Here is a 14,500-nt window from a genome sequence, read left to right as displayed (position 1 = left end):
CCCGCCTGCCTCCCTCCCTCCTTTGTCTCCAAAGATCCCATCAAAGGACCAAAAGAAAAGCGATGAAGGATGAGGAGCCAAAGGTACCAAAAGCTGCAGGGGTTAAAAGAAGAAGGAAGAGGTGCGCTCAGAGCAGCGGATCATGAAACCAAAAAGAACCAAAAAAAAAAAACAAAACAACAACCAAAAACTACAACTTCTGTTGTCAGAGTGACTGACACTCCCAAACCAAATAGAAACAAGGAAAATGGGGAAGGGAGGGGCGGCGGTTTTGTGTCCGTCTGTCCGTCTTTTACCTGTGATGTTCTCGTATCGACACGGTCGCTGACCCCCCCCCCTCGCCCCCTCGCCCTCCTTCACAGGTGGATCCAACATGGACGAACCTTTAGTGACTCTCAGAGTTAAAGTTTATTTTTTTCCCCCGTGTTTGGCTTTGTTAGTGTTCCTGTCCACGGCCATGTTAGGACTTGATGGCCACGTTAGGACTCGAAGGTGTAAGGACTCAACCGATTGCTTTATACGTGATGTGTGGGGTGGGGTGGGGGGGGTGGGGGATATGGGATGGGGGGCGTTATCCTACCTATTTTCGTAAGCTGGCGTATCTTAAATATTTATGGTCGATTTCTTTCTTGTTTACTGAGTGGAGAACACTGTGATGGTGTAGCGTCTTCACACAACAACCACCACAGAAAGCGACTTTTCCATGATGTGCAAAAAAACGAAATCAACGCCAAAAGTGGTAAAAACCAAAACTTTTTGAACGTAGAACTGAACCAAATACAGTAGAACAACCAAACCGATGCACAAGCTGTAAGACTGCGTGTGTGTGTGTGTGTGTGTGTGTGTGTGTGTGTGTGTGTGTGTGTGTGTGTGTGTGTGTGTGTGTGTGTGTGTGTGTGTGTGTGTGTGTGTGTGTGTGTGTGTGTGTGTGTGTGTGTGCGTGTGCGTGTGCGTGTTGGTGTCGAGTTACTTCAGACTAACAATAGCAGTTTCATCTTTTTATGGATATACAAGTTATCACTGATTTTTTTTCTTTTTCCTTCAGCTGCTGACTCATCATCATTATTATTATTATTATTGTGTATTTAATTGAATTTTTTAAATATTTTTTTAACTTTAAAAAGAGGAAAATCGATTTTGATAATCATTATTTTATTAATATTTATTAATTTCAAGGTGTTAAATTATTTAGTATTATAATTTAGAACCATTAGATTACAAAATCTTTAATTTAGAATTTATGAATTTACTTAATGATTATTTTGTATTGTAATTTTTTAAACAATTAATCTATTAAATATTATTTTGTATTATAATTTTAAACAATGAATCTATTAAATATTCTTTTGTATTATAATTTTAAACAATGAATCTATTAAATATTATTATTATTATTATTGTGTATTTAATTGAATTTTTTATATTCTTTCAACTTTAAAAAGTGGAAAATCGATTTCGATAATCATTATTTTATTAATATTTATTAATTTCAAGGTGTTAAATTATTTAGTATTATAATTTAGAACCATTAGATTACCAAATCTTTAATTTATGAATTTACTTAATGATTATTTTGTATTATAATTTTTTAAACAATGAATCTATTAAATATTATTTTGTATTATAATTTTAAACAATGAATCTATTAAATATTATTTTCTATTATAATTTTTTAAACAATGAATCTATTTAAATATTATTTTGTATTATAATTTAAAGAAATGGGTTACTAAATTGTTGTATTATTTAGAATTAGGAAGCTGTTAAATTATTATTTTTGCATTATGTGGTGGAAGTATGGAGCTATTATTTGTGTATCATGTAGAACTATAAAGCGACTAAATTATTATGTTATCATTTAAAAGTCAGGTAACAAAGGATAATAACCAAATGAATATAATAATTACTTTTTGTCATGTATTTATGTTGCATATACACGGGTGTCCAAACCTCCTTCAGAACAATTGATTTTCTACATTCAATGTAGATTAATTAAAATATGATAAGCTATCTTAACTTTAGGTTATAGCTGATAAAGCAAATGAGTGTAATATGGAATTCTACCCTTCATTAATAAATAATTACATTTTTAGAATATGAAAAAAATGATCTGCCAGCCTAAAATGGCTCCCAGACTGCACTTTGGACACCCCTGCAGTAATGTGATTTATAATATACTTCAGTTTGTAAATCATAAAGCAGCTGAGGATGTTTTTTTTGTGTTAGGAATCATCACAGTTATGGTGATGATAAATAGGAGGACGTCGCCGTGGAAACGGGAAGTGGGCTGGGTGGGGGGAGGGGGGAGGGGGTCCATAGGGTGTTGAGAATGTTCTTGTTAGTTCTTCAAGGTTCTCACGTAAGAACCCGAAAGCTTTACATTTTTTTAATCTCTCACTGTTTGTATTTATTGTACAAAATGTCAGTTATTTATTGATTTGTATTTATTTATTGTCTTGTTTTTGATTAATTTATTGGATTCTACTTAAGGGTTTTCTTGGGCTGGCTCAGACGCGTTTTGAGACCGTCAGGATTTAGTAGGAAATTGTACGGAAAAAAAAGTTCATCATCCAACACAAACCATGACAAAAATCCATTTTTCTACTAGTTTTTTGTACAAAATTCTACTAAATAGCAGATGAACCAGCATGCAGCTTCACAGATTTGATCACCTTTTAGCCATTCTTTTCTTTTTTTTTGCTTTAAAGTCGAGTAGAAAAGCTTTGACGACTCTTACCTCTTTGTTTCTCTCGGCAAAAACGAGCGTCTTTACCAAAGTAGACATTCAGGATGCTTAACTTAACTTAACTTTATCAATGTTTCCTCTCCTCGACGGTCCAACAAGCGCCCGTCACGTTTTTTTAAGGTGAACAAAAACTTTTGTTTGTTTGTTTTGTGTTTTTTTTTCTACCATGCAGCTTAAATCCAAAGTTTGATGAGAGGACAGCAACGATTTTACTGCTCAAGAAGAAAAAAGAAACCTCAATAGTGAAAACCAAAGAGCTCCACTCCATCTTTTCTTTTCTTCTTGTCTTGTAGAAGGCTGCGTTTCTATGGTGACTGATGATTATTGATGATGACCATGCTAAAAGATGTAACAAAGGTCACTCTGTAAGCTTCTTGATCTTCTTTTTCTTGTTGCTTCCACCGTGTCTGACTTTCTGCCGTGTCCCTGAACGCGTCGGCGGGTGTGTGCCTGTCGTTCGGGGGTCGGCGGCGGACAAAAGGGGGAGGAAGCAAACTTGTACGTGTTAGGAATAAAGTGCGACATTTAGACCAAAGACAAGATGTTATCGTGAGTTTCTCTGTCAATGATGATACTCAACTGGCGGTCCAGGGGCCAAATTCGGCCCCCCCCCCCCCCCCCCCCCCCCAAGTTCAGTTCGAAACTTGTGCGACAAACATGTTTGCATCAAATTCCTAAAAACACAAGAGTGCTCCTGTTGGAACACTGTAAACACATTGGCAGATCCTTGCAAGTCCAAACTTGGGATTTACATAACTGAGGCGTTCCTCAAGGCTCCCCTTTAAGTCCTCTACTTTTTAAAAAAAAAAGTGATTTATGTAACTTAGGTGTTGTAGCTTGTTAACTTCAGATGCAGTCAGTCGTCATCTGTTTAACTTCTCTAGTGAAACTAGTGGTGTTCCTCAAGGTTCCATCTCAGGTCCTCTCTTTTTCATCATTTGGGCTGTTCAAATTCGAGTTCAGTTCAAAAAAACAAACATGTGAGAGACTCGCATTTTTAAAAACACTCACTGTCATAGAGATTATCTTTGACTAGATTTTAAAGGGGACCTGCACATTTTGGGGGGAATTTTGCCAATCATTCACAATCCTTATGTAAGACAAGAAAAATATATGTTTTTTCTTTCTTTTTTTGATGCATTCTAAGTAGAGATGTCTGATAATATCGGACTGCCGATATAATCGGCCGATAAATGCTTTAAAATGTAATATCGGAAATGATCGGTATCGGTTTCAAAAAGTACAATTTATGACTTTTTAAAACGCCGCTGTGTACACGGACGAAGGGAGAAGTACAGAGCGCCAATAAACCTTAAAGGCACTGCCTTTGCGTGCCGGCCCAGTCACATAATATCTACGGCTTTTCACACACACAAGTGAATGCAATGCATACTTGGTCAACAGCCATACAGGTCACACTGAGGGTGTCCGTATAAACAACTTTAACACTCTTACAAATATGCGCCACACTGTGAACCCACACCAAACAAGAATGACAAACACATTTCGGGAGAACATCCGCACCGTAACACAACAGAACAAATACCCAGAATCCCTTGCAGCACTAACTCTACCGGGACGCTACAATATACCCCACGCCATAATTCCTCCTCCACCAAATTTCCCATTCAGCACAATGCAGTCCGAAATGTAGCGTTCTCCTGGCAACCTCCAAACCCAGACAGGTCCATCAGATTGCCAGATGGAAAAGCGTGACTCATCAGTCCAGAGAAGGCGTCTCCACTGCTCTAGAGTCCAGTGGCGACGTGCTTTACACCACTGCATCCCACACTACGCATTGGACGTGGTGATGTCTTAGATGCAGCTGCTCGGCCATGGAAACACATTCCATGAAGCTCTCTGCGTACTGTACGTGGGCTAATTGGAAGGTCACATGAAGTTTGGAGCTCTGTAGCAGAAAGTCTTTGCACTTTGCGCTTCAGCATCCGCCGACCTCTCTCAGTCAGTTTACGTGGCCTACCACTTGGTGGCTGAGTTGCTGTTGTTCCCAAACTCTTCACTTTTCTTATAATAAAGTTGACTTTGGAATATTTAGGAGCGAGGACATTTCACGACTGGATTTGTTGCACAGGTGGCATCCTATGACAGTTCCACGCTGGAAATCACTGAGAGTGGCCCATTCTTTCACAAATGTTTGTAGAAACAGCCTCCATGCCTAAGTGCTTGATTTCATACACCGGGCCAAGTGATTAGGACACCTGATTCTCATCATTTGGATGGGGGGCCAAATACTTTTGGCAATATAGTGTATATACCGGTATGAACGATTTTGTAAAGGTTTATTTACATACCTAATTGTTTCCAAACGGTGCCTGTAAAACGGCTGATCAAACAAAACAGAAGTCATGGTCATGGACCCACTAGCTGCAGAAGCTAGCTCTCCAATCAGCTAAACAGACTCAATAACTCCACAGTGACATTTTGGTGAGTTTATTTAAACTGAAACAATACAAAAAGAATGCCATTTTAAGTTAATAATACTAACACAGACACTCGTAAATGTGTTAGTATATTAGCTAATGCTAATGACATTAGCTTGATTACATTACGATAGCACGTACAAATGTGCATGAAAACACTCCTACAGACATCGCACATAAGTATGAGTTGTTTTAGTTACATTGTAAAACGTACAATTGTTGCTTGGAGTGATGAATGAAGAATCCATACGTGTAGAAACGCTATGGACGACTAAAGTAGTAGACAAGACGGGATATACTTCCGATTCAAGACGCAAAACAGGAAGTGCACTTTCAACCAGCAGCACCTGCATTGAGCGGACTCGTCCAAAAGATTTGATTTGATTTTTATTAAGGATCCCCATTAGCTGGTTGCCACAACAACCCACTGGTCTTCCTGGGGTCCACAAACTCAATACAATTTCAAGTAAAAGCACATAATTATAACTACACAACACAGGAAAAAAATAAAAGCATCAATAAGAAAACAAGCAAACAATTTACAGCCACAGAATAATAATTACCATATAAATATAACTACACTGCAAAAACTGAAACCTAAGTAAGATGAAATATCTCAAATAAGGCTGATATTTGCTTATTTTCTGTCTGATAAGATAATTCTTCTCTCTTAGCAGATTTTATGTTAGAGTGTTTTACTTGTTTTAAGTGTTTTGGTCCTAAATGATCTCAGTAAAATATTACAGCTTGTTGCTGAGATTTGATGACCTATATTGAGTAAAACATGCTTGAAACTAGAATATCAACTGTTGCAAAGCTGTGACATCAACACTCACAAGTATAAAACTACTTTTTTAAAGTAATCATTTCTTACTTCAAGCATGTAAAGAAATATCATGACTTTGACACAATTGTGTCTCATAATTAAAACAGATGACAGCCAAATGGACTTTGCTGTTTTATTTTCAATGAAACAATAGAAAATAAGTACTCATATAGTAGTACACTTGTTATTAGTGAGAATATACTTATTTTAAAGTATTTTTGGGTTCATTGAGGTTAGCTAATTTGACTTGTTTTGGAAAGTCTTGACAAGCCACATTTTCTTGTTCTATTGGCAGATAATTTTGCTTAGTTGAAATAAAATACCCCTAATTTTTGTATTTTTTTTCCTTGTTGTTGAACACTGACTTTTTGCAGTGTACACAATACAAAACCAAACAAAAATCATCAACAAGCAAACTAATTTAAAGACTCAGATAAAATATTACTTTCCTTTTAAAAACCTGTTTACTTTCAATGCCGGTGAGAATTCAAGGCAGGTCATTCCAGAGCGATACAGATCTATAAATAAAAGATTTCCACAAAGCATTCTTCCTGGGAGGAGGGAGTACAAAATGCCCCTCACTAGACGCCCTGGTATTATGATTATGTATAGTGCTACTGTAAACTATTTGGGCCGTGAGAAAAGCAGGGGTTTTACTACCGGTTACTGATTTGAACAATATTAGAGTATTAGCTGACAACCTGTTCTGGCGCCATTGCACAAACAAGAACTCACCTTTTCAGTGTCTGTCTGTGTTTAATGAAAACTATTTGTTCAATACAAAACATTATAGCCATTAGCGAAGAAAAATACATAAATTAGCCGCACCGGTTTTTTTTTAAAGCCGCAGGGTTCAAAGCATAGGAAAAAAAAGTAGCGGCTTATAGTCCGAAAAGTAGACTTCATGAGAGCCAACAACGATGACTTTGGGACAAACGATGATCCAAAACCTTTTATTTTTGAACCTGGAGATAAGGAGGATTAGCAACACTAAGCATCGTGTAGCAGTATTGCTAAGTGCTAAACAAGAAATACAAACCACAAACATGGTAAAACAATCACTTACAGTTAGAGATGTATATCATTAGAATAAGGCCGATACCAATATCGATAATCCTTATCGATACCGAGCTTGGTCCGCATTGCCGGCAGTAAGTCACGTTTCCAGTGAGGGTTGGACTCCGCCAAGGCTGCCCTTTGTCACCGATTCTGTTCATAACTTTTATGGACAGAATTTCTAGGCGCAGTCAAGGCGTTGAGGGGATCCGGTTTGGTGGCTGCAGGATTAGGTCTCTGCTTTTTGCAGATGATGTGGTCCTGATGGCTTCATCTGGCCAGGATCTTCAGCTCTCACTGTATCGGTTCGCAGCCGAGTGTGAAGCGAATTGGGATGAGAATCAGCACCTCCAGGTCCGAGTCCATGGTTCTCGCCCGGAAAAAGGTGGAGTGCCATCTACAGGTTGGGGAGGAGATCTTGCCCCAAGTGGAGGAGTTCAAGTATCTCGGAGTCTTGTTCACGAGTGAGAGAAGAGTGGATCGTGAGATCGACAGGCGGATCGGTGCGGCGTCTTCAGTAATGCGGACGCTGTATCGATCCGTTGTGGTGAAGAAGGAGCTGAGCCGGAAGGCAAAGCTCTCAATTTACCGGTCGATCTACGTTCCCATCCTCACCTATGGTCATGAGCTGAGGACAAGATGGCGGGGCTCTCCCTTAGAGATAGGGTGAGAAGCTCTGCCATCCGGGGGGAGCTCAAAGTAAAGCCGCTTATCTTATCAGACAGAAAATAAGCAAATATCACCCTCATTTGAGATATTTAATCTTACTTAGATTTCAGTTTTTGCAGTGTGGGAGGAGCATAATATGACATGAAGAGAATAAGAATATTTTTAGATATTTAGGGAAAGTAAGTAAAAAATGACTTTTATCTTAAATTATGACCATGATTTCTGGTTATGTTAGGCCAGCAGAGAAGGCTTTGCTGGCCCTGACGGCACACCACTGATCAATATAATTATGATCCACTTCACTATTCAACTGGTGGCCCGTGAGTTCAGTTAAAAAAACACACCTTTTTGCAGCAGATTGTTAAAAACACTGAAGTGCTGTCATAGAGATGATCTTTGACTAGCTTTTTTTTTTCTTTTACAGAAGGTCCTTAAAAACAGCAGAGCGCTCCTGTAGCTGACAAAATAAATAGACCAAAATCAAATGTCCACTGTAGAAGACGCTGGTTCTCAGGAATGTACACAATAAAACTAGAGATGTCCGATAATATCGGACTGCCGATATTATCGGCTGATAAATGCTTTAAAATGTAATATCGGAAATTATCGTTTTTTTTAAACGCCGCTGTGTATACGGACGTAGGGAGAAGTACAGAGCACCAATAAACTTTAAAGGCACTGCCTTTGCGTGCCGGCCCAATCGCATAATATCTACGGCTTTTCACACACACAAGTAAATGCAAGGAAATACTTGGTCAACAGCCATACAGGTCACACTGAGGGTGGACCGTATAAACAACTTTAACGCTGTTACAAATATGCGCCACACTGTGAACCCACACCAAACAAGAATGACAAACACATTTCGGGAGAACATCCGCACCGTAACACAACATAAACACAACAGAACAAATACCCAGAACCCCTTGCAGCACTAACTCTTCCGCGACGCTGCAATATACATCCCCCGCTACCCGACCCTTAACCCCGCCCACCTCAACCTCCCTGAGAGAGCATGTCCCAAATTCCAAGCTGCTGTTTTGAGGCATGTTAAAAAAAATTATGCACTTTGTGACTTCAATAATAAATATGGCATTTTTTTCCATAACTTGAGTTGATTTATTTTGGAAAACTTTGTTACATTGTTTAATGCATCCAGCGGGGCATCACAACAAAATTAGGCATAATAATGTGTTAATTCCACGACTGTATATATCGGTATCGGTTGATATCGGAATCGGTAATTAAGAGTTGGACAATATCGGAATATGGGATGTAAGCAAAAAAGCCATTATTGGACATCTCTAAATAAAACTGACAGTGATAGAGAAGTTCGGCCCCCCGGTCGTTAGCCTTCTGGAAATGATAAGATAATTGAGTTGAACATCCCTGTGCTAAGCTAACTGGCTAACCTTTATTCGCCGAGTGGAACTTTTTTGCTTTGTTTGTCCGCAATGCCGCCAGCGACACCAAGATGGCGTCAGATTTTTAACTTGATGGTTCTTTTGTCCAAGTCCCCAGGAGGCCCCCGAGCACAACCAACCTTTATGGATATTTCATGTGTGGACGGACCTTCCGACCTGCAACACCAGGAAGGCCTGAAGGTTCTTTCTGCGTTTGATGAGTTCTGACTCGAGCCCACACGTGAGTGGCCTGGATGAAACCAGGATCCTGATCCGCTCGCTCCTTTGGCGTTTCTAACACTTCACCTCAGTGTCTGTGTGTGCTTTGGACTGCTGTCATCAAATAACGCTGCCAGTCTTGGGGTGGTCCTGGTTGCCCCCTCGTCCGTCTGTTTGTTTGTGCGCTTCGGGGCGGCCTCTCTGCTGGGAACCGGCGCCTCGGAACCCGCAGGCCCGAGAACCAGGCCCGCTCTCTGGGGCGCACACAAGCGTCCTCACAGTGCTGAATGGGCCTCAGTCTCAACGTGGGGACCACACGGGACCAGGCCCAGCAGAACCAAACACTCTGTGTCAAGTAGAGGTGAGGATATCAACACTTGATTAACAGTTTAATTCATCTTGTATTTTTATGTGATCACCTTATACCTTTTATTGAAATAGGGAAATTGTTGTAGATCCTTGGTCATTCTTAAAAAGTATATTTTTAAAATACCTATATTAATACTATTTAACCCATGGTCCTACCTTAAGATTGACTATACACCAGTGGTTCTTAACCTTGTTGGAGGTACCGAACCCCACCAGTTTCATATGCGCATTCACCGAACCCTTTAGTGAAAACTAAAATGTTGTTTTTTTTCAAATTCAAGCCAAAGTTATATGTTTTTGGTAACACTTTAGTATGGGGAACCTATTCTATGTAACAAAGACTTAATTTAGAGTTTTGTGGACACTAGGGGAATATATTCTAAGTAACATTGACTTAAAGGCCTACTGAAATCCACTACTACCGACCACGCAGTCTGATAGTTTATATATCAATGATGAAATCTTAACATTGCAACACATGCCAATACGGCCGGGTTAACTTATAAAGTGCAATTTTAAATTTCCCGCTAAACTTCCGGTTGAAAACGTCTATGTATGATGACGTATGCGCGTGACGTCACGGAGAGAACGGAAGTATTGGTACCCCATTGTATCCCAATACAAACAGCTCTGTTTTCATCGCAAAATTCCACAGTATTCTGGACATCTGTGTTGGTGAATCTTTTGCAATTTGTTTAATGAACAATGAAGACTGCAAAGAAGAAAGCTGTAGGTGGGATCGGTGTATTAGCGGCGGGCTGCAGCAACACAACCAGGAGGACTTTGAGATGGATAGCAGACGCGCTACCGTGAGTACAGCTTTGGCTTCCAAACATTTGATCGCTTGCCCGTACGTGCGTGTCGCTATGTGCATGTCACGTACATAACTTTGGGGAAATATATGTTTCTTGCCGACTCTGATGGCGGCTGGGGTGTCGTCGAAAGCTACAACGCCCGCCGCCGCGCCGCTGTCCTCACCTTGACTTCCTCCGTCTCCGGGCCGCCGACCGCACCGATCATCGTGGTGAAGTCCTTCGTCGTACCGTCGATCGCTGGAACGCAGGTGAGCACGGGTCGTGATGAGCAGATGAGAGCTGGCGTAGGTGGAGAGCTAATGTTTTTAGCATAGCTCTGTCGAGGTCCCGTAGCTAAGTTAGCTTCAATGGCGTCGTTAGCAACAACATTGCTAGGCTTCGCCAGGCTGGAAAGCATTAACCGTGTGGTTACAGGTCCAGTGTTTGGTAGTATTGTTGATCTTCTGTCTATCCTTCCAGTCAGGGGATTATTTCTTTTGTTTCTATCTGCATTTAAGCACGATGCTATCACATTAGCTCCGTAACTAAAGTGCTTCACCGATGTATTGTCGTGGAGATGAAAGTCACTGTGAATGTCCATTTCGCGTTCTCGACTCTCATTTTCAAGAGGATATAGTATCCGAGGTGGTTTAAAATACAATTCCTGTTGGGTGGGGTCCGTGCCTGTGTGGCCCGACCTTGCGCTGTGGGGTCTCTGTTGGCGACTTGATGTGGTGGCGGCGCGGCGCCCATGTCTGGTCTGGATACTGTGTCTCGGTTGTTTGGGCGGTGGTGTGTTTGTGCGGGTTTGGGTTGGGGTGGTGGGGTCTTTTGGTGGGGGTGGGGGGTGTTGGTGTCTCTTGTTTGCGTGTTGGCGTTTGGGCGGGCTGGCGCTGGCTGGTCTCTGTGATCCTGTTGGCGTGTGGTTGCGGGTCGCGTTTTTTTTTTGATCGCTTTGATTTGATTGGGTGGTGCTGGCTGTCTGGGGGTGTTGTGGCTGCTGTTTCTGCTGCCGTTTGTTTGTGGTGTGGGCGCCCGTGGCTGCTGGGTCTGGTGCAGGGGGGTGGCTGATGTTGTGACTGGTGGCAGCGCGCGCGCGTGGTGGTTGTCGGGGCTGACAAACTGTGTATATGTATGTGTATGTGTGTGTGTGTGTGTGTGTATGTATGTATGTATGTATGTATGTATGTATGTATGTATGTATGTATATATATGTGTATGTGTATGCATGTGTATGTGTGTGTATGTGTACATGTGTATGTTTATGTGTATGTATATATATATGTATGTATATTTCTGGGGGTACGTTCTGGGCCTGCCTGTCGGGTGGGGGTCGGCGCCTCAGGCTACTGCATCCGGACTGCGTGTCTGGAGCTCCTGGGTCCCACCGTCCATCCCTTCCGGGTGCCCGTCTTGGTTGGGGCCTGCTGGGTCTGGTCCCTGCGTCTACTGTGGTAGCTTGGTGCTGCAGGGTATTCCGAGGTGCTGCGAGTCGGCCAGTTGTTGGGGTAGCGACCTTGTGTGTCAGCATGTCTGTGATCTTCTTTTAATTCTCTTTTTTTTTTTTTTTTTTTTATAAATAGATTTAATTATTTATTTATTCTTATTTTTTAATATATTTTATTAATATTATTATTATTATTATTATGTATTTATTTATTTTATTTATTTATTTCACCTACCTCAGGGGGGGGACTTGGCGGGGCGGTTGCTGGTTGTTCCATCTCCATCGTTGGGGTCCCTGCAGGTGGGGTGGGTGGTTCCCGTGGTCCCGTGCTGGGTGGTCCTGTGGCGGCCGGCTTGGGTGGGGTGGCCGTGAGCTGGCCTTGCCGCGCTCTCCGGGGGTGGGGGGGGCTCGTGGGGGCCCGGTTGCCGGTGGGGCGGGGGCGGTCTTCCCGTCCGGTTGCGGGGGGTCTCCGGGCCCCTCGGGCGGGGCGTCCCGCCTTTCTGTCCGTGTGAGGTGTGGTCTCTCGCTGGCTTGGGGTCTGGCTGCCCCCTGCTTTTCTCGTGCCTTGTCCTCTGCCGGGTGCGTCTGTCTGCGGCCTGCTGCTGGCCCTTGTGGGCGGCGCGGTGGGCCAGGCTCTGGGGTTCCTGTCGCTGTCCGGCTTGGCTGCGTGGGGGCGGTGGCCCCTGGTTCCCTGGGCACCACACCTACTGTTTGTGGGATGGGCTCTCGGGGAGGCTGGGGCCGTACTCTGGCTCCCGCACACACTGGGAGTCAAATGTATTGTACATGCAAATTCACATATACTCACACACATACATACAGACATACATAGGTACCTACGCTCCCACATACATATACAAATAAATACAGTACATATTTACACACTCAAAGTTCGTACATCCACACGCACATTCATTATACAAACATACTGTATACACATACTGTACATATACATTCACTGTAAAAACATACATATACACATACTGTACATATACATTCACTGTACAAACATACATATACACATACTGTACATATACATTCACTGTACAAACACACATATACACATACTGTACATATACATTCACTGTACAAACACACTTTTACACATACTGTACATATACATTCACTGTTCAAACACACATACTGTATACACATACTGTACATATACATTCGCTGTACACACATATACACATACTGTACATATACATTCACTGTTCAAACACACATACTGTATACACATACTGTACATATACATTCGCTGTACACACATATACACATACTGTACATATACATTTACTGTACAAGCACACATAGACACATACTGTACATATACAGGTACATATGCACACATACACTCATGCACATAATCACGTTTCATCAAACATATATTAACGTTGTTGCCCTAGGGTAAACTGGGTATAACACATGGCACACTGACAAAGCTTAACCTATTGTTACTATAACAATCTACAAGGTTAATGTAGGTTGCTTCTCTTTCTTCCCCTCCATTTTTCTGCATTCTTTCGTATCTCAAGTTATTATTACGTATATGTATTGTTGCATTTGAACAATTGTATTGTTGATAATAAAGGTAAAGTATTGGTATTGTTTATTATCAATAGCACTACTTCTATTGGTATTCATATTGCTCCATTTTTAGTGTGATAATGCTCATTGTCATTTCTGTATTATTTTTTTATTTTCGCTAACTGCTTATTTGCTATTACTTTTACCATCATATTTGTACATGTAGTATTTGCTGATGTTGCTCTGTTGTTGTTGTTGTTGTGTTTGCTGTTGTTGTTTTTGTCTCTCTGTCTAATCCCCCTCTTGTCCCCACAATTCCCCCCTCTGTCTTCCTTTTTCTCTCTTTCTATCCCCTCCTGCTCCGGCCCGGCTGCACCAAATGATTATATAAATACATTTAATAAAGTCAAAATACAAGTAAGGCAACAAGAGAAGAATCCTACACTTCTCTTTTGTAAAGTAAATCTGAACAGCCGATATGGGCATCTACATCTGCTATATGATTTGCCCGAGAAGCTGGGCAGGACATTAAGTAAAATAAAATAAAAATTAAAAATTAAAAATAAAATACAAATCCGTGATCCACAATAGAAAAAGGAGAGAGTGTGGAATCCAATGAGCCCTTTTACCTAAGTTACGGTCAGAGCGAAAAAAGATACGTCCTGCACTGCACTCTAATCCTTCACTCTCACTTTCCTCATCCACGAATCTTTCATCCTGGCTCAAATTATTGGGGTAATCGTCGCTTTCTCTGGAAATGTGAGGAGCCGTTCAACCTGTGACGTCACGCTACTTCCGGTACAGGCAAGGCTTTTTTTTATCAGCGACCAAAACTTTATCGTTGTTGTTCTCTATTAAATCCTTTCAGCAAAAATATGGCAATATCGCGAAATGATCAAGTATGACACATAGAATGGATCTGCTATCCCCATTTAAATAAAAAAAATTCATTTCAGTAGGCCTTTAATTTAGAGTTATTTGGTTAGGGTTAGGGCCAGGGTTA

The 14,500-nt window shown here is 41.3% G+C and overlaps 1 protein-coding gene across 2 annotated transcripts in view; it reads left to right on the top strand.

Moving 5' to 3' along the window:
• The window catches only part of pou2f2a (POU class 2 homeobox 2a), a 228,820-nt gene extending 219,192 nt beyond the window's left edge, over window positions 1-9,628 (top strand). Inside the window, exons 21-22 of one of the 2 annotated variants that reach the window (XM_062047392.1) lie at window positions 9,253-9,382; window positions 9,498-9,628. In XM_062047392.1, the coding sequence (XP_061903376.1) occupies window positions 9,253-9,359 (107 nt within the window). In that variant the 3' untranslated portion in view covers window positions 9,360-9,382; window positions 9,498-9,628. Of the gene's footprint in view, window positions 1-9,252; window positions 9,383-9,452 lie in introns of both variants that reach the window. The other variant, XM_062047393.1, reaches the window with a different exon arrangement.
• Window positions 9,629-14,500: the final 4,872 nt, after the last annotated feature.

This window comes from Entelurus aequoreus, linkage group LG05 (assembly GCF_033978785.1).
Source record: "Entelurus aequoreus isolate RoL-2023_Sb linkage group LG05, RoL_Eaeq_v1.1, whole genome shotgun sequence".
NCBI classification, from domain to species: domain Eukaryota; kingdom Metazoa; phylum Chordata; class Actinopteri; order Syngnathiformes; family Syngnathidae; genus Entelurus; species Entelurus aequoreus.
The sequence above is the reverse complement of the archived record's forward strand: the minus strand, read 5'-3'. Positions and strand labels throughout refer to the sequence as shown.